The 19,518-nt window shown below is 48.7% G+C and overlaps 2 protein-coding genes across 3 annotated transcripts in view; one reads left to right on the forward strand and one right to left on the reverse strand.

Annotated features, from left to right (window-relative positions):
• The window catches only part of Slc5a6 (solute carrier family 5 member 6), a 68,965-nt gene extending 55,612 nt beyond the window's left edge, over window positions 1-13,353 (forward strand). The window contains exons 16-17 of the mRNA XM_063230726.1: window positions 12,256-12,371; window positions 12,672-13,353. Of these exons, the coding sequence (XP_063086796.1) occupies window positions 12,256-12,371; window positions 12,672-12,815 (260 nt within the window). The 3' untranslated portion in view covers window positions 12,816-13,353. The remainder of the gene's footprint in view (window positions 1-12,255; window positions 12,372-12,671) is intronic.
• Window positions 13,354-13,644: 291 nt separating this feature from the next.
• Tcf23 (transcription factor 23) lies at window positions 13,645-19,115 on the reverse strand. Of its 2 annotated transcripts, XR_010041122.1 has the most exons (4): window positions 18,721-19,115; window positions 17,998-18,240; window positions 15,853-16,636; window positions 13,645-15,738 (listed from the first exon to the last, which is right to left on the reverse strand). XR_010041122.1 is itself a non-coding variant. In XM_003472919.4 (3 exons), exons 1-3 carry the CDS (start codon window positions 18,934-18,936, stop codon window positions 16,463-16,465), a joined length of 633 nt encoding a protein of 210 aa, XP_003472967.1. In that variant the 5' UTR covers window positions 18,937-19,115; the 3' UTR covers window positions 13,645-16,462. The 2 variants fall into 2 exon arrangements, 1 of the variants encoding a protein (XP_003472967.1); XM_003472919.4 differs by having other exon boundaries at window positions 13,645-16,636.
• Window positions 19,116-19,518: the final 403 nt, after the last annotated feature.

Genomic DNA, 19,518 nt, shown 5'->3' on the forward strand with positions numbered 1-19,518 from the left:
CACTCACACCCTTAATCCTAGCATTGGACCACGCATCATCCACAAACTCTAGAAGTCCTCCTCTATGACTGCATGAGGCTTTGGGGGAACATCCGGATTCAAACCATAACAGCTAAATCTTGGAAGCAACCTAATATGCCCATTGACTGAGTAATGGATAAAAAAGATATGGTGCTTTTGTACAATGGAATACTACTCAGGCATAAGGAAGTGCAAACTTGAGACTTTTTTGTTTTTTGACTTTTTGAGACAGGGTCTCGCTATGCAGCTCAGGTTGGCCCTGGGCTCACTTTGTAGCCCAGGCTGATCTCGAACTTGCAACAATCCTCCTACCTCAGCTTCACAGGTACTGGGATTACAAAGAGTGCCACCACACCCAGCAAATTTGAGACTTTTATAGGTAAACACATGCAATTTGAGACCATCCTTATAAGTGAAATAATTCAGACATCTATGTGTAAATATTGTATTGTCTCAATCTGAGAAGCTGAAAGAAGCAATATATGTATGTGTATACATATATATATGTTGATAATTATACTACTGATTTCTCTGAGTTCATTGAAGATAAAGGTTTGCACTGAAACTGTTTGGACAATTGAATGCAGATGTCTTGTGCTCTGGGTGAATGATTTGGGGATGGCAATGTGCAATGTACATACATCATTGTTGTTCCCTAATTGTTGCGTTTTGAAATCTTCTTCTATTTTTTTCTTTTTAAAATAAAATGGATTTGTAAAAGAAAAAAGAGCTTGTGTAAGTAGCATGAATGATTGAACAGCTTATTTATCTGTTCCACTCTTACACCCTACTGTAATCAGAAAGAAATAAAAAGATCATAAACCCAGGGCTTGGGGATTTAGCTCAGCAGCATAAGTGCCTGCCTTGCAAGCAGGCAGTTGTGAGTTCAATCCCCAGTACCGATAAAAAGGGAAAAGACAAAAAAAAAAAAGAAGAAGATCATAAACCCATAAAGTTAAAGAGAAGGAAGAAAAGACAACAGAAATCAGAGAATTCAACACAGTTTTGTAATATGAGCATGTGTGGGAGGGGAGGCTCAGCCCTCGGGGAGCCCAAAGGAGAGGTGCCTCGGTGGGTGTGGTGCGAGGGGTGCTCTGCCAGCTCTGCCGAGAGCCACTTGGTCCAGCAGAGCACAGAAAAGGCTGCAAGTCGAAGGCACAGTGTACGGCGTCTCTGACAGACCTGATGGCGTCTCTGTCTGCACGGAACCATGCAGTTCATAGTCGGGAATCTCGCTTCTGTCACTTAGCATATTGTATCTGAGCATCTTCTGTGTTGCAGAAGCAATCGGGGTATTTTTTTCCCTTCTAATTGCTGAAACTACCGTTCCATGTTTTGAGTGTACCCCAATCCGCTGGATTGTTTCCAGGTTGCGCCATTATGAACAAAACCACTATTAAATTCAATGTAGAGATTTTGCTCCAATCACTTGAGGGTTCTTTTATCCAATTAAAACAATCATGAATTGGCAAGGTACCACTGCACTAGCAGTCCTGATGACACTGAGTGACACCGTTGCTGGATGACATTGGTTGACACTGCCAGCCACTGGTCTCTGTCACAGTCAACACAGCCCTCTGATGCCAGCTTGTGCTGGAGGTCTTTGGGAGACTCTGCTGTTTGCTTCTCTGTCACTGCTCTTCATCAGCAATTGACCACAATATTCCTGAGTAGATTTACACAAGGTAAGAAATAAATCATGAGCAGATTTACAGGACCATCAGAGTGAGTCTTTATTTTAACAGGACCTATGCAACAGCAGACTGGAGAAGTGTAAGGGAAATTCTGCTTATATAGCAGCAGCAGGCTTGTGATTGGCCCAAGTGTAAACCTGTGATTGGCTCAGATTTCAGCCTGCTGATTGGTCTCGTGGTCCTGTAAATTATAGGCCTGTGATTGGCTCAAGTCAGTATAGGGGTCAGAGATTGTTGTAGCTGTTAGTAGCAAGAAAGCAGTGGGGAGAAGCCAGGCCCTGAGGCCCTGCTGCCCTCAGGAGAGCATCAGTGAACCCTCATCCCTGCCTCTCCACCACTCCAGAAAGCCCAGATTGGGAGAACCCAGGTGCCTGCTGCAATCCACTGCACAGAGGGAGGGATGGGCAGCAAATGCAGGAAGCACCTGGGAGGCACAGGAAAATGTCAAGATGAAGGAGGAAAATACAATCTCAGACCTCCAGCCCACACAGGAGGAGTTCAGGAGACACACACATGGTAGAAATTAGAAGTCATACGCCTGGAATTTCTGAAAAGATAACAACTGAAGTAAAGAAGCAACTTAATTCTCATATTGTTTGGTTAATTTTACAGGCCTATGTCTGATGGTCTGGACAACTATTTTGAAGATAACAAGTGGCATTATGGTAGCCATTGTTAATTTCTTATTATCATATTTTCAAGCTCTATACTATTTTCATTGTTTTGTTTTGTTTGATTTTATTCCATTTTGTTTTATTATGTCTGAAGGTATGGGCAACTATTTTGAAGATAATAGGATATATTTGTCATACTAAGATGCTGAAAACCTAAAATAGCTAATTAAAAGATAGTTATTAACAAAAATAATTAAAACAATAGATATTAGCAGTATTGTCATTCTGTGCTGAGCTCGTTACCCTAGTAACCAAGCACCAACCACATAGTTATAGATTAACTGACTGCGTTGTCATGCTGTTCTGTATACATCGTTCCCCCAATGTATGCTATGCCAACCTTTATTCCCTCTTGTTTTTTTTTTTTTTTTTTGTCTTTTTGAGACAGGGTCTCACTATGCAGTTCAGGCTGGCCTTGAGTTCAGTTTGTAGCCCAGGCTGGTCTTGAACTCACAATGATCCTCCTGCCTCAGCCTCCCAAGTGCTGGGATTACAGGCGTGAGCCACCACGCCTGGAGACTTTTATTCCCTCTTATAAGACACAAATGATGCTGTGTCAACCAATGTTGCTGGAATTGGCAGACCTAGGGCTATGAATTGGCTAACCACCCACTGTGAAATGTCTCTGACCTCAAGCAAAGGGGAACAAAGGCCCACCTTGTTTCTGTTTCTCATCACTATGTACTTAATGATCAGTGAGCTAATCATAAATGAACTATAAAAATCAGTCAGAATTTTAACTCAGTTGCACAGCTTTGCAAATTCCGTCTGCACTGTGTCGCTGGGCCAGCTAAAATAAAAGCACTTCCTTTAAAAAAGATGTCACCTTGCCACGTTTATCATCTCGGGGGTCTTGCCCCATTTTTTATCATGGGGCCTTATTTTTGGGGGGAGGTTACAACAATATTATGTAGACATTGTTGATTTCCTGTTATCGTGTTTTAAAGTCCTATATCACTTTCATTGTTTTTTTCTTTTTTTGTGTGTGTGCTGGGAATTAAACTCACTTACCTTGTGCTTACCAGCAGGTGCTTGTGCTGCTAAGCTGTTATCACTGACCCTGTTTTTTTTTTGTTTGTTTTGTTTTATTCTGTTTGTTTTGTTTGATTTTAATATGTCCAATGGTATGGGCCGCCATTTTGAAGATAACAAGAGGCATTATGGTAGCCATTGTTGGTTTCTTATTATCTTGTTTTCAAGCCCTGTATTGCTTACATTGTTGTGTTTTGATTGGTTTTATTCTGTTTTATTTTCTTTGGTTTTATTCTTTTTTTTTTTTGTACCAGGGATTGAACTCAGGACTTTGTGCTTGCCAGGCAGGTGCTTAAGCCACTGAGCTAAATCCCCTGGTTTTATTCTCTTCAAATAATTTTTTAAAAAAAGAATGCAGGGGGCAGGGCTACACTTTGATTGACAAATAGGATCTTTCTGTTATTCCTGAAGATCCCGTATTCCTTCTGGTTTAATCTGTCTGCTTTTAGATATTTATTTATTTTTGGTTTGAGGCAGGGTCTCTCTGTTTAGTTCAGGCTGGCCTTGAACTCACTGTATAGGGCAGTCTGGCCTAGAATTTACGGTGATCCTCCTGCTTCAGTCTCCTGAAGGCTGGATTACAGGTGTACACCACTACATATGGCTGCAGGGCGGCTTTTAAATTGTCAAAAGTGATCTTTGGTGCCATATTCAATATGTGAATAAGGATCTACCTTGATCCTTTGATCACATTCTTACCACCTATAGTTTCCTCTCTTCCCTTCCTTTTAAAAATAGTACTGGGGCTTCAACCCAGGGGCTTTCCTACTGAGCTATATTCTCAGGCCTCTGCCCAGTTTTTTTTCAAATCCATTTTATTTCAAAGAAAAAAAAAAGAGAAGAAAAGAAGCTAAAACAAAATTTCAAAGCGCGTCAATCAGTCTCTGTCCAGTTTTAAATTTTGAAACAGTTTCATTAAATTGTCCAGATGGGATTTGAACTGATGAGCCACCTGCTTCAGCCTCTCAGATTGCTGGGGTTACAAGTATGTGCCACCATGACCAGCTAAAATTGTTAATTTTATGTTAGGTGAATTTTACCTCAGTTTTTAAAAATCAAAGATAATGCTTTGAATAACTTGGGAATACTCATTGGGAGGCCATACAGAATATGGACCACTTTAGCAACCCCAAATTATGTTGACCGTACAGATCTGGCCATGGTAGACCAAGTAGGTTTGGGTTCAGGAAAGGCATTCTTTTGTGAACTTTTACCGCTGCCATTTTTTCCTGATCTGCCTGTTCTTTTTGTAATCATAAATATTCCTTTCATTCTTATGTAAGAACTTTCTTCCAGACCTTTTTTTTTTTTTTGGTCTTTTTCAGACAGGGTCTCACTATGCAGTTCAGCTGGACTTAAGCTCACCTTGTAGCCCAGGCTGGTATCAAACTTGCAATGATCCTCCTGCCTCAGCCTCCTGCTGGGGTTACAGGCATGTGCCACTGTGCCAGGCTCTTCCAGACATTTGAGCTCTAAAAGTTCCTCCTGCAGAAGACAGCTGTCAACGTCAGGCCTTATTAGTAAATTCTCTTGTAAATGCCATTCAGTCCTGAATATGCAGTTCAGCTGCTCAGGTTTCTGGGTTATTGTTTGCCAAAAGAGTTTTTAATTTTAATTTACCCATGCCTTCTTTTGTCAACAGATTATTAATATAATCACTTATGTAACCTATTTATTATCTTTTATCTTTCCAGCACCAGGGACTGGACCCAGGGCCTTCACACTGAGCTACATCTATGATACCTTTGAACATTTTTTAAGACGGAGGCTTCCTGTGGTGCTAAATTGCCCGGGCTGGACCGGAATTTGCTGGGATGACAGGCAAGCACCACCACACCTGGCTGTTGGGAAGTCATTGTCTTAAATGGTGTGGGTACTTGGAATGTCGCTTGGAATGTGGCATGGCACCTGCTCAGCCTACACAAGGCTCTGTGTTTGAGCTCCAGTATCTCTCCCCAAAACAACAACAATAATAAATTTAAAACAAGGTGCTAGGAGGTCTATTTTGTTATGTTTTGTTTTTCGTGGTATGGGAGATGGAACCCGGAGACAATCCACCCCTGAGCTCACTGTGACATTTTCCTCACTAACACCTACAATTTAAAGAAGGAGAGGTTTGTTTGTTCATTTCAGTCCGCAGTTGTCAGGCTCCAGGCAGAAAGAGCAGGCAAAGGAATATTGTTCATATCACAGCTTCCAGGAAGCAGAAAGGCAAGGTGCCAGGGAGGGAGATGTGGCCTTCAGGGTCACACCCATGACCCACCTGTACCAGCCCCCACTTAACACTTAACTTCTAACAGCAAGTCGGCTGTAGCTCCCTGTAATTCAGTCGCCTTTCCAAAGCCCCACCTATCAGTGTATGATGGTCTTAGGGGACATTTAGATATAAACTGTAACACCCAGCCCTTCTTAGTTTGAGACAAGGTCTCGTTAAGTTGCCCAGGCTGGCCTTGAACTTGCCATCTTCCTGCAAGTAGCTGGAATTACCGATGTGTGCCACTACTCCCAGCTGGAAAGTTTTATTTCCATTCTAGTAAAAAGAGATGCAAGGAAAGCAGGCTCTTCGGTTCTCTGAAGAGAATGAGGTGGTGGTGGGGCTCTGGGGAGGTGATTGGGCGAAGGGGCCCTGATAACCTTCAGTCCACTGATGAGTTTACAGCTGATTGGCTGCTAGGAGGTGGGCTCTGGTTGGTAGAAGTGGAGTGAGGGTGTGGCCTGAGAAGGTTTGTTCTTCTCCAGCCTTTCTTTCACTCACTCTGCTTCAGGAATGCCATTCTGTTAGCGGCTCTGCCAGTCCCTCTCTGCTGCACCGCCCTGCCCTGGATCCAGCCCGCTATCTCGTAAGACAAGGTTTCTGGAGGCCGGTGGCTCACGTTGGGTCCAAGCCTTGATAAAGTCATCATACACCCAGAGCCACCAGTGAATCCTCCGAGCTGCAGTGCTGGCCTCTGCACGCTGATGATGCTTCCCCCTGGGGGTTTCAGGGTGGTGTATTACTCACTCTACTTCTTGTTGCAAAGAAATATCTGACACCCACAAATTAAAGGAGGACAGGTTTATTTGGGCTCACAGTTTGTAGAGGTTTCAGTCCATAGTTTGCTGGCTAGATCCCATGTCAGAAATGCAAAGAGACTGCTTTGGTGCAGCGTAGAATTTATGCATTAGGGAAACCTTAAGAGGATATTCTGGCTCCAAGTGTAAATGAAAATAGATTTCAAAATAAGTAGTTTGTGTTCTGCTTTCTTTAGATACAGACTTAAAGGGTGGGAACTACAGAAGTGTGGCTTTAACTGGGTTAGGAAAATGATACACCAATCATGAATTTTTATAAACTCAGTCCAACCTCTTCCACCCCCCAAAATAATCTCTCATAGTACATAATTTTCTTTTTGCAAATTGAAAAACTTTTTTTCTTGCAAATGTCACAACTTTCTTGTTTGCTGATGCAATTTCAGTACACATTTATAATCGGCTGAAGAACCACTTCTTATTAAGACGTTATTAAACACATATGTACATTGGTGGCCACAGTCACAGCAAGGTGCCTTGAGCTGGAGGTGCTCAAGTCCAGTCTTTGTAGTCACAAAGACCCTAGGAATGAGTATGTTTCCCCAATGTGCTTTTGTAGGAGAGAAAGAAAAAACCCCAGCCCGATAGAGCTCATGAACACTGCCGCACCCTTAGCTGTCCTCCTGACAGGCAGGAAGTCACACACACTGCTCTCTGTGGTCTGGGTTTGTTGCTGGAACCGTGCGAAGACACGGCAGACAACTGAACGGGCAAGGATCTGCAAGCTGCATCACGGCTCTATTTCCTGATTTCTTAATTTTTAGTGTTAATCTGATTTAGTTTAGCTACATAGTTATGTCCCTATGCCTCCAACATATTCAGAAATGGTTGCTGTATTTCAATCCAGGCAGCTCCACATAGTACAAATGAAGGAAGAAAGCTGCATTTGTTGCCAGGTGTGGTGATGCACGCCTGTAATCCCAAAACTCAGGAGGCTGAGGGAGGAGGATCTTGCAAGTTCGAGACCAGCCTGGGCTACAAGGTGAGCTCAAGGCCAGCCTGAATTGCATAGGAGATCCTGTTTCAAAAGACAAGAAAAAAAAACAACCAAACATTTGTTCAGACTTGGCTTGCTTTATTGTTCTTAATACTAGATGATAAAAATAAAATAAAATAAATAGTTTTTATCATTTGTATCCTTCATTTTACTTCGCTTAAGGGAAATCCCCAGGGCTTCAGCCAGCCTGGGAAGACCTGACTACTCCTACAGGGAAAGCACAGCCCTGCCGTTTTCCTCAGCATGACGCATGATCCATTCAGCACAATTCCCAGGAAAGAGTCTGTCACTCCATTCATAATTCCCTCATATCCACTGCTGTCATTCTTCTTGGTGACATAAATAATGACTCTTTCCCAAAAGAACAACTCATCTTCTTGTCTTTTGCATACTCATAAATCTTTGCACAACGTTTTCTGAGTAAGACCCAGGAGCCTGCAGGGATCCTCTTCAGCGTGAGGAACCGTGTCCCTGAGCACAGCTCCTTCCTCCCCTTCATGATTTCTGGCTGAGGAGGTGGAGAGGGACTCATCAAAGACTGGTTCTTTCACAGGTGGGAGGATTACAAGTGGCAGGGTGGTGTTTGAAATTAGACTGTGGCCACAGAAGGCCCACCATTCATCAGAGTTTGAAGGCTTGTTGGTGACGTCACGGAAGGAGGGTCAGTAGGGCAGAGCCCCGTATTGTTGGGGGAGCACGAGGAGGGGCAGGGCTAATCCTGCTGTAGAACTGAACAGGTGACCAATAGGTGGATGGGAGGAAACAACAGGGAGAGAAGTCGTGTGCAAGGCCTGGGGAGAGTAGCCGGAACGAAAGGGCAGCGGGCAGGTGCGTAAGCAACAGGAAGAGGATGAGCTCCAGCGAGTCCAGCAGGGGCTGGAGAGACTGGGAGAAGATGGGGTAGGAACAGCAACGGAACGCCCCACTCCCACTCACTCCTGGGGTGGCGTCCTCCACGTCGCCTGTTGGGGTCGAGGGTCCTCTTTCCCCGACACAGGCGGACAAGGTGGTTTCTGAGTTGGAAACGTGTGCAGGAGAGGAGGCACAGCGGGGCCAGGGCAGGAACTCGGGGCGGGGCGGGGGGGGGGTGAGGACACCCCAACGTCGCCGCCAGTCTCCCCATTTAAAAGCAGCGTGGGATCCGCTCTGTGCCGGAGCCAGAGGTGGTCAGATGCCCACTGCCGGTCGCTTGCCAGCTCTGTTCTCCAGCGCCTAGTCAGGAACTTAGAAACCACACCAGCTCTTTTAGCAGAGGAAGTTCCTGGTAAGGGCGGAAGAAGCCGGAGGCGAAGGCCACGGAAACGCGAGGTGGTAACGGAGGCCCGCAAGGGTCAATCAGTAGCGAGCGAGGCGAGAGGCAAGGGACCGAGCAGCTTGGACTCCAGGGGAAGGAGCGGCGGGTGCTGGCATCTTCGAGGAGCCTCACAAATGCTGGCTCTGAGAGGGAAAGAAAGCTGAACGCTGAACCAAGTGCGGCTGTCAAGACCCAGTGGCAGCCAAGTACCGAGAGGAGCAAGTCCCGCCTCCCTCCTCCCGCCCCTGGGCGTTTTTTAGCGCCGTCTACTGGTGGAGCGTAATAGTGCCCTCCGGGGAGGCTGAAGGTTTGCAGAATCTCAGTCCCAGCCTCTGGGGACTCACAGAATTCTCCACTTTTACAAATAATGCTGTTAAGAGCATCGTACATATTTTTATGACTGCACATTCCTTTTGGAGGTATACACCTAGGATGTACTTCCTGGATTTAGGGTGCTTTGTGGTAGTTTATGGTTTCAATTTGCATTTTATTGTGTGTTTTTTTTTTGACACAAGGTCTCACTATATAGTCCAGGCTAGCCTCGAATTGGCAGCAGTGCTCCTGCCTCAGCCTCCTGAGTGCTGGGATTACAGGCGTGTGCCACCAGGCTGGGCTTCAGTTAACATTTCCTAACTTCTCATGAAGCAGAGCATCTTTACAATTGGGGTATCCTCTTTAGAAAAGTACTTGGTTAAGCTTTCAAGGAATTTACTATTTGATTGTCAGTTTTACTGGTCTTTGGAGGATTTTTTTTTTCTTTTGACACAGGGTACTCACCATGCAGTTCAGGCTGGCCTTGAGTTCACTTTGTAAACCAGGCTGGTCTTTAATTCCCAACGATCGATTCTCACAGCCTCCTGAGTGTTGGGATTACAGGCATGCACCATTATGCCTGGCTTTCTTTGGGAGATTTTAAATACATCGGTTTTTTTTTTTCAGTGCTAAAGTTTAAATTTTTGGTCTTGCGTATGCTAAGACATCTACTACTGAGCTATATCCCTAAATCTCTCTCTTTTTTTTAAAATTTTATTTAAGGAGAAAAGAAAAAAAAAACAGTGAAAGGGTACAAGTTATACAGATTTACAGAAGAAAAAAATGAACAGTAGGAAATCACTAGTTAATGGATTACATATTGCCATCTTAGAAATAATTGTTCAAGTCACAAAATTAAAGCTTGTAGAGTGGACATTCCAACAATGATACTGCAAACAGTTCTGTTCAATGATCCAATAAAACTCTGTGATATCATTTTCTATCTTTTACACTTAAATATACATGCAGTTATATAGTTTAGAGCACTATTCTTTTCCTCTCTTTTGTATAATGACTATTACACATTTTGGGTTTCATTGTTCCCACGGTTCTTATTGCTTTTTTGGAAGAGAGTAAAACCAAATGTGACATAACAGACCAGAATCGGTCAAGTCAAAAGGGTGGACATAATAGATAATGTAAATCTCTTTTTTTTTTTTTTGTACTGGGGATCAAACTCACGATGTAGCACTTGCCAAGCAGGCATTTACATCACTGAGCTAAACCCAGCTCCCTTAATCTTTTAATACATTGTTGTTTTGATTTTTGTTTGGAAACAGATCTCACTATGCAGTTCAGGCTGACCTTGAACTCACTGTGCATCACAGGCTGGCCTTGAACTGCAGTGATCCCCTGTTTCAGCCTCTTGAGTTCTGGGATTAGAAGCATGCACTACTATGCCTGTCCTTGTTGGATTTTGAGACAGTCTCACTGTGTAACTGGGCTTGAACTCATCATCCTCCTGTCTCAGCCTTCTAGGTTCTAGGAATACAGGAGTTAGCCATCACACCTGGTTTAATATATCCCCACCCCTGCCATGATAATGGGCTTCAAAACTAGGGACTTCCTATTGAGCTGCATCCCCACCTCTTTTTTTTTTGAGACAGGGTCTCTGTGCAGTTCAGACTGGCCTTGAGCTCACTTTGTAGCCCAGGCTGGTCTCAAACCTGCAAGGATCCTCCTGCCTCAGCCTCCCGAGTGCTGGGATTACAGGCGTGAGCCATCCTGCCCGGTTTATTTCTTCTTTTAAGACAGGGTCTCACTGTATTGCTGAGTTGCCTAGGCTGAGCCAGAATTTGTGATCCTCTTGCCTCAATTTCCCAGAGGTCTGGAATTCTACAGATGTGCACCACTACAAGCAGGTTTTTGTCTGTTGTTTGTTTTGGGTTTTTTTTTTTTTGGTACCAGGGATCGAACTCATAACCTCAAACTTGCCAGATTTGTGCTTACACCACTGAGCTAAATCCCCAGCCTAGTTAATTATTTTTTAAGCTAATACACTAGGGATATAAGTCCTTTCGATTACAGATGGTCCCTGACTTACAATGGTGCGACTTAATGATAGTCAGAAGTGACACACATTTTGAATTTCCAACTTTTCCTGGGCTAGTGATCCGCAGTACCATACTCCTTGACAATCCTCAGCTCGGTCAGCTCCCAAAGCACCCACACATGAGGGCAAACAGCTGCAATGCGGTGTTGCTAGGCTGTGATGTTCAGTAGGTAGATGCCTTAAATTATTTCAGCTTACAGTGTGATTAGCTGCATGGAACCCCACTTAAGTCGAGGGGTGCTTGACCCCCATAGCAGGGGTTATGAATGAACTTTGCTTAAACTTTCTGCTTCTGCTACTGGACTGTTGGGTGCACTTGTGAGTGCCTCAGGCACGGTGGCTGTCACCCGGTCCTCTCCAAAGGGCACATCATTAAAGAACAGACCTGTATTCCCACAAGGACCCCAGGGCTCCACAGCAGCCACTGAGCTGTTTTTTCTGGGATGTGCGACATAGAAGCTCTTTTGCTTCAGTCTGGGCCCAAGCCAGAGATTCTGAACCTCCAAAGCCTTGATATAGCTGTCAGGTTATCTAGGCCAGCCTGATTTATTCAACTTCTTTTTCTCCTTCTAGTCATCCTTAATTGCTTCTATTCTGGTTCCTGGATCATGTGTGTTTGTAATTTTTCCAAGGTGAAAACAATCATCTTTGCCCCTTTATAACTTCTCAGCATATTGCAGGACCCAGGTTCTGAGTTCTCACTTCTGTTGCCACTGATACCTCACTGGCGGGCAGCTCCTGCCCCTTTTGAGGCTCTCCTGAGGTTGCCCATGCCCTGGAGCAGGCCCTGTCCTGTTTCACGGCTGCTCTGCAGGTGGCAGCTGGTGCAAATGAGACCCAAATGACAAAGGAGTTCACTCCGCAGGCTTAACAGAACTTTCAGAGGCCACTGGCTGGCACTGGAGGGGTGACTGGGGGTTCTCTGGTGAGGGTGTGGGATCACTGCACAGAGAAATGGAAAGGGGTTGAAGGGGGGCTCTGTCCTCGGAGCCCTTGGGGGTTGGGAACAGCCAGCTTCCCTGCCCAGAAGCAGGAGGTGGGCAGGGCTGCAGCCTTGGGCACCCAGAGGCCTCCCTGTGCTGCAGACTCAGAAGCACCTTTCCCTACAGGGCAGATGCGGGGCCGGACCCTGAACCCTCAGACCATTTACCCCGTGCTGCCGAAACTGCTCGCCCTCCTCCCCTTGTCCTGTCAGAAGCGGCTTTGCGGCAGAAGCCACAGCCAGGTGGGAACCTCTTTCACAGGATCCCTCCTTTCCGGCCAGGTCCCCTTCATCCCCTTCTGTGTCCCCTGTGCCCGGGCCCCGGCTCTCCGACCATCTCCCACAGCAGCCACCCCAGCCTCCACTCACAGGGCAGGCTGTGCTGCTTTGGGGGTCAGAAGGCTCAGGGCCTGGCCACTCCACAGCCCCCCAGCCCTGTTCCTCCCTTCCCTCCTCCCACGCCCCCTCCTGGCCTGGCTCTGCGCCTCCCCCTTCTGCATATGTGACTTACCACATCCCCACCTTGCTCTGCACCGTCCCCAGAACGCCTCCATGGACACCAGCCTGTTTCCAGAGAAGAAGCAGGGTGTGCTGCAGGACGGCGGGGACAAGTGGACAATGGTTGAGGACGGGCCATGCCAGGAGGGGCTCAGTCCCTCCTTCGTCCTCCAGGAGACCTCACTGTGATGGGGACTCCAGCGACTGTGGCCTCTGTCCTCACTGCCAGAAGCTCCTTGGACCCCAAACCCTCTGTTTCTCTGAGGCCAAAGCCCATCCCTCATCTGCCCTGTGGAGAAGAGCTGTCCTGGTCCAGGGGCTAGACAGGGGTGGGAGCTTTCTTGACTTTCACGTGTCTATTCTAAGGGCAGGTGTTGAAAATGTTAGATCTTAGAGCTCCTTTACGTTCTATAAAAGCCAAACCCCAAAGAGGTTTTGCTTCTGTGGGTTGTATCACTGATCGTTACTACAAAGAAATTAGAGAAGTTTTTGGGTTTTGTTTTGGAGACAGGATACATAGTTTGAACTCACTATGTAGCCCAGGCTGGCCTCAAACTTGCAGTGACCCTCCTGAGGTCACCCTGAATGACATAGTGAGACCTAGTCTCTAAAATTAAAAAAAAGAAAAAAAATTTTTTTTGTTTTGGTGACTTAGACCACCTCAGAGTTCCCAGGCCACAGTTTGAATACCTTTGATCTATTTAAATGCCCAATAAAGCAGAGAACCCAAACCTTTTTTTTTTTTCTTTTGTCTTTTTGAGACAGGGTTTCACTGTGCAGTTCAGGCTGACCTTGAGCTCACTTTGTAGCCCAAACTGGTCTTGAAATCACAACAATCCTCTTGCCTTAGCTCCCAAGTGCTGGGATTGTGGGCTTGATCCACCACGCCCGGCTTCCCAAACCTTTTCTGAAAGGGCCAGGTAGCAGATATTTTAAGCTTCTCGGTCTCTGTCAAAGATATTCAACTCTACTTTGGTATCAGGAAGGCAGTCATAAATAAGATTTAAATAAGTGTGACTGTGTTTCAATAAAACTTTATTTACAGTGATGGGTGGGGAGCTGGATTTGGGCCTACTGAGTAGAATAAGCCTGCAAGGCGGTGCCAAAAAAAGAGGCCTGCTGTCTAATTTACTTTAACCAGGCTCCTCCTAGACAGAGAGGGAAGAAACTGCCTGATCTATTTCTAACTACTCTTGTTCTTGGGTGGTAAACACCACAGCGGCCACCACAATCCTTATTTATATCCCTTGGCCTGCTCTGCCCCTCTGTGGCCCACCAAGCCTCCACCCTGCTCTCAGGCTGCTCAGGGCTGACCTCCTCACCACCGGCCTCTGCCCCCCAGAGTCCCATGACAGGCAGTGCCAGAAAGCCAACTAGACCATACCCAAGGCAGCAGCCGGGCCTCCGACTCCCGAGGCAGACCCCCTTCCTGCCACACCTTTGTTACTGGGGAGCTGAAGCTGCCCCAGCTGCCCCAGCTAGACCCAGCTGGGGGTCACCTCTGCACCCCTAGCTGCTCCACCCCATGCTCGGTTACAGGTGAGACTAGAAGCATCCTGGTGAGTGAGTGATTTTCTTCTTTGCTGCAGAGACAAAAGGCATTTCTCCAGGCTTGGTGGGTTACACACCCCAGGTGCCAAGCTGTCATTTCTCAAGGACAGCATTGTGCTTTACCATGGAGACCAGGGCCAGGTTCCGCTTTGGGTGCATCCAGTCACCCCCTGAACCTTCTTTTGTGCCTCCCTTCCCTCTGTCAGCCCTTTGGCTCTCTGGCCTGAGCTCTCCATCTTGGGTATCTGGTCCTTGGGTCACTCAGGATTTTTCAGGGCACAGGCACAACTCTGCTGGGAAGAGCCCGAGGCAGCCTAAGAGACATATCCTGGGGGGACCTGCCGTCCTCAGCCTCCACGGGCTTCATCTTCCTTTGGCTTCCTAGTCTTCACTAGAGTGATTCTGTCACTCCTAGGGGCTGGATGGGGTGAGGCAGAGGCTTGGTTCTGAGCAGGGTGGGGCAGGATAAACTCCAAACAAAGTCTACTCGGTGCACCAGATTATCAGGGAGCGACCAGCAACACAAGCAAAGCTGGACTCTTCCTGCTCAGAAAGAAAGCGCGTGCCACCCATTGGGAGGCACTCATCTGCCCTCTTGTTCCCATCCTCCAACTCCCCAGGAAGATGCTCCTACTTGGCTTTAAAAATAGAACGCTCAAGCTGGACTTTTATGGTCTGGTGAAGAGCGCTGCTCATGCCCTCCCACACCTGAGCTCTGCCCCTGCCTGGCCCCTTCCAGCTGCCCAGGAGCAGCTCTGCACAAGCCCTGCAGGGTCCCTCAGCAGATTTACGAGTTCAGCCTTGGCTCGGGTCTTCTCCCGTGGCTCCCAGCCACGGCCAGCTGCTCTCCCACATCCCGTGCAGTTCGGGCTGGGACGTTCTGTGTCTTTTCCTATCTCCACCCCAGCTTGCTGAGTCACCCCTGCTGCCCTGGCCGGCCCTGTGGAGGAACAGACCCCAGTCCGCCTTTGCCCTCACGATGACAATGACAGCTTGTGCCTAACGAGAACCCTGTTGGGACTCTGCTGTCTTGGATGTCAAAATTTAACAAAAACGGTGATCCTCTCCCTGCCTGGGCTTTGGGTAGCAGCTTTGAAATGATACCCAGCCTGAAAAGCTCACCTCAATGTGTGTAGACTTTGTGATTAATTAGTCCTCAATTATTTTTTCAGGGTGGGGGACAAATTCCATTACAGCTGTATCAGTCACATTTCTGGCACCTCTTGGCAGAAGCTTGGGGAGAGCCTGGTTTTGGGACCCAATTTCCAGCATGACTGTAGAGGTAACTCTAGAGCCAACAGAGCGTGAAGCAGTCCTGGCACTGGGCTGGGCGCTCACTGAACCCAGACCTTGAGGTTAGGTTTCTAACATACTGGAAAGAGAAGGCTGTACCATCCATTGAAAAAAGACACATGTTCTTCTTTCAAGGTTACTTCGGGGTGTCATTGACTAGATCATCAATATCCTTCACAGGTGAGGCCTTACATGGATGCCGTGAGCAGCTTCCGGGACGAGATCTCTTCAGAGGAGACAGCTGGGCCTATCTAAGTTTCTCTGGAGACTGAAATGTAAGCAATGTGAGCTTTATGGTTTCACCCATAGCTATAACTCATGTCAACAAAAACAGGGAAAATGTACAAGGACCAGAGAGGGAAAAACGCAGTATGAGGAGCACCTGGAGTGTCTGTATGTGAAGACAATGATCCTTCATTCCTCGAGGCCTCTCACCTGTCAGGGAAGCATTCATGGTGCCCTGGAACCTGGTGCATGTCGCCCTCTTCAGTTTCCTCTCTGGCTGCAGAACTCTGCCCCAGACCTGTTCACACACCTACCACGAGCCTGGGTGCCCCTTAGAGCTTTCCCATCAGCACCTGGGGCTGCCGCCATCCTGGCCCCTTCCTCTGCACCTGCACAGCCATTTATGTCTCCATTTATGTGCAGAGAGCTTGTGGGAGCCTTAGGGGAGACAAGGGAAGGGAGGCACCGTAACTTGAACTCAAACGCAGTCTAACCCTTTCCTTTCCCACTTGCCTGTGGCCGTCACAGAAGAGTCACTGGGAGGTCCCCTCTCAGGGCCAAGGGTGTGGTTCTCCATGCTGTGCTCCCTGGAGCTCTTCACCACTGAAATACCTGCTGCCTGTCTTGGTCTGCCTGCTGGGACTTGGAAGCTGAGCCTCAGTCAAATCCACTGGCTGAGAATCAGAGGGAAGATGGGTAGGGGCTGGTACCAAATCCAGGTCCCTAACTGAGAGTCAAATCACAGGAGAATGGGATGGGTGTGACGGTCATTTGTCACCAAGAGCTGGCGAGTGTGGCTTGGTGAGCAAGAGAACATCTGCCCCTCCAGAGACTTGGGGCCCCACCTCTGCTTCTTTGGTTTTTTGGCTGGAGGCGATGGTGGAATCAAGGCCAGAGCATCCCAGGCCTCCAGCATAGAGACGAGATCGCATGGGCCACTTCTGCAAGACATAGAATGAGGAGTGAGCAGCACAGCCAGGATAGCCAGGCATGGTCCAGGGTCCCTGTCGCCTGATGCCTGGCCTCAGTGTCCCTGCCTCACGTTCTTCCCCAGACCAGCCCTCCTTCCCAGCAGGCCCTCTCGGTGCGGATGGAGGGCACGGGCTCACTGCCCCACCTCACCATCTGCCAGAGTTCTAGACCTGCAGCTTCCTTTGGTCACTCTTCAGCATATTTATCAGTCATCTGCTATCTGGACGGGCCTCGGTCACCAGTCCAGCTAAGGGTTTTGCTGGGTCACCCAGGTGCCACCTTCAGTATTTCAGAGTTGCCCCACTTAGTCTCAGAATCCTGCATTTTAGCTATATTTGAAAAGAGAGAAAAAAAAACCCTCCAGCTTCAAGACATTTCCTAAGGATGCTATTTAGAAGAGGGAGTTAGTTAAAAATATCTTCTACAAAAATAAAGTGGGCTCCCTTTACAGTATTTCCCTCAGAGGCAGAGATGGCGCTTCCTTTATAGCCCAGGGCACTCTCCACCTGGCTCTGTACAGTGCCATCCCAGGGCACAGTGAGTGCCAATCCCGTTCAGTCACTTGATTGCCCTACCCTTCTGTCTCCCCATTCTGCAAAGCAGTCTGCATTTGGTCCTTGCGTGGACCAAGAGATTAAATGCACGGGAGTGGAGCACTTGCCTAGCATGCAGGAGGCCTTTGGTTCGATCCCAGGCACCCCAAGTGCTTAGCACTTGGCGTGAGCTTTAGCACCTAAGCAGGTTGCCTGTCATTACGATCATGCATTACTGTTCATTTGGAATTCCAATTTTTTGTTTTAGAGGAAAAAGCAGCTCCTGTTTGTCTCTGTTTTGCATAAGCGAGGCTGAGATTCAGGAAATCCGGGTGGCACTGGCTAACGGTGAGTGCTGGAAGCCCCTCCCCCTACTGCTGGCCCCCACTTGGTTGCTTCTAAAGCGCTGCCTCAGCTCTGCCCGCTGTTCTCTTGGAGGGCAGATCTGTCTTGCAACGGGCATCCAGAGGGTGAGAGGCAGGCACAGTGCCAGGAGCACGGCCGCTGAGAGCTCTCCTGGGTGCCCCTCATTACCTGGCCCAGCCCTGGAATCTGCTCCTCTTTTATCATCTGACACTAAGAACAGCAAGGTCTTTCCTTCCTCTTAGAGAAACTTTGCTCCCATGAAGCCACTGTCAGTCACCACCCTGTAACAGACACAGGACCAGCCCCATCCCAAGACCCAACCTTAGCTCAAGACAGGGGCCTGATCCAGTGTTCCCCCCAGTTCCATACCCTTCCTCAAGGCCCTGGACCATTCAGATTTCGTCACCCAACAACCCAGACCCAAGCCCTACCTTGAGAGGGTGCAGGTAACGGAGCCCACGCAGGAAGGGTGGCCAGGCAGGGCTGGGCAACTCGTGGCCAAGTGCACGGGTGAGGTGGGCTATGTAGCTGGTGGCCAGCACCAGCACGTCCAGCTTAGAGAGCTTGGTGTCAGGAGGCACGGCAGGCAGAGTGGCTTGCAGGGCCAGGAAGGCCTGGCGCAGGGTCCTCACCCGGCTGCGCTCCCGGGCTGCGTTCTCCGGACTGGCGTCACTCTGCACGGAAGACCCCAGTGAGTACATTTGCCCGGCTATGTGTCTGGAAACACACAGCCACACCCCACTGAGTAGCACTGAATCTTGACCCATGAGGTTCTAAGTTGAAGGGGTTGCCGCATGGAAAGGAACCTGAGCCAGAAGTCAAAACAACAGGCCAAATATAAAAACAAAAACAAAACCAGGCCAGGTTCCGGCCCTGCTGCGGCCTGCAGCTTGGGGACCGTGGCTGATGCACACCCCTCCTCCAGGCCTCAGTTTCCTCCAGAGGAGCAGGGCCAGCTCTCTGAGCTGTGCTCTGGTTGAGACCGACTCTGATTCATGCCTGCCACCCCCAGCATGGCGCTGTGTAGTTTCAGAGAGGCAGATCCTACTCGGATGGCATCAGTAATCCTGCGGGAGCCTCTGCCCTCAGGGAAGGCACCCATGGCCCCCAGCCCCTGCCTCTCCAGTGCCCTCTGCTGGTCCAGGATTCCTTACCCTGCCACAAGCTGGGCCCCCAGCCCTGGCCCCTCCAGGGCTAGGGACAGCTCGGCTCCACCTTTGGTCGCTCCAGCTGGTCTCTTCCCACTGCCTGGTCCTGCTGAGGTGGCGCCTCTTCCTATCAGTGCCTGGCAGCAGCCGCGTTTTGGCCTTCGCCCGGCCATGTTCCACTCTTGGCATCACTGGTGGCCCTCGGCCTTCCCTTTGTGACATGCCACTCCCCTGAGATACAGGGCCGCAGCCTCACAGCAGGAGCACAGTGCCTGAGCGAGCCCTTAGGCTCAGGCTAACTGGGGCAGGCTGGCCATCCAGACAGCAGTGTCCACATCTGAGTAAGTTGGCGCCAACTCAGTACTGCCTTGCTCCTTGCTCTGGGAAAACTGCCCACCCGGCACAGCCCCCGCGAGGAGAAGCCTCCACCCGCCTCCCAGCCTGAATGAGGGGTGGGGGTGCTAGATGCTGGGAGTGTCCAGACGGTGGGAGGAGCCCCCTGCTGAGGGAGGCAGGGAGGTGGGTGGGAAGGGTGCACCCTGGGCCATGGCTGACCCCATGAGTGTCCTGCGGTGGACCCACGGCTTCAGCTTAGGGGCTCAAGTCCACAGAGAGCCCTGGACCTCCATCCTCCATAGCACGTACAGCCTGCGTATGTCCCCCAAAGGCCTTGTCTCCTCTAGCCGGTGAGCATGGCCTTCCAGCCCCAGGAGCTGCTGCCCACCTCCCAAAGCATGGCTCCCATTTCCAACCTAGGACTGTCCTGTCACGTCACGTTCACCCTGAAAAGCCAAACTCCAGCTC

This window comes from Cavia porcellus, unplaced genomic scaffold, assembly GCF_034190915.1.
Source record: "Cavia porcellus strain 051 isolate PalLab524CR breed Dunkin Hartley unplaced genomic scaffold, mCavPor4.1 scaffold_1, whole genome shotgun sequence".
In the NCBI taxonomy this organism is placed as follows: Eukaryota; Metazoa; Chordata; class Mammalia; order Rodentia; family Caviidae; genus Cavia; species Cavia porcellus.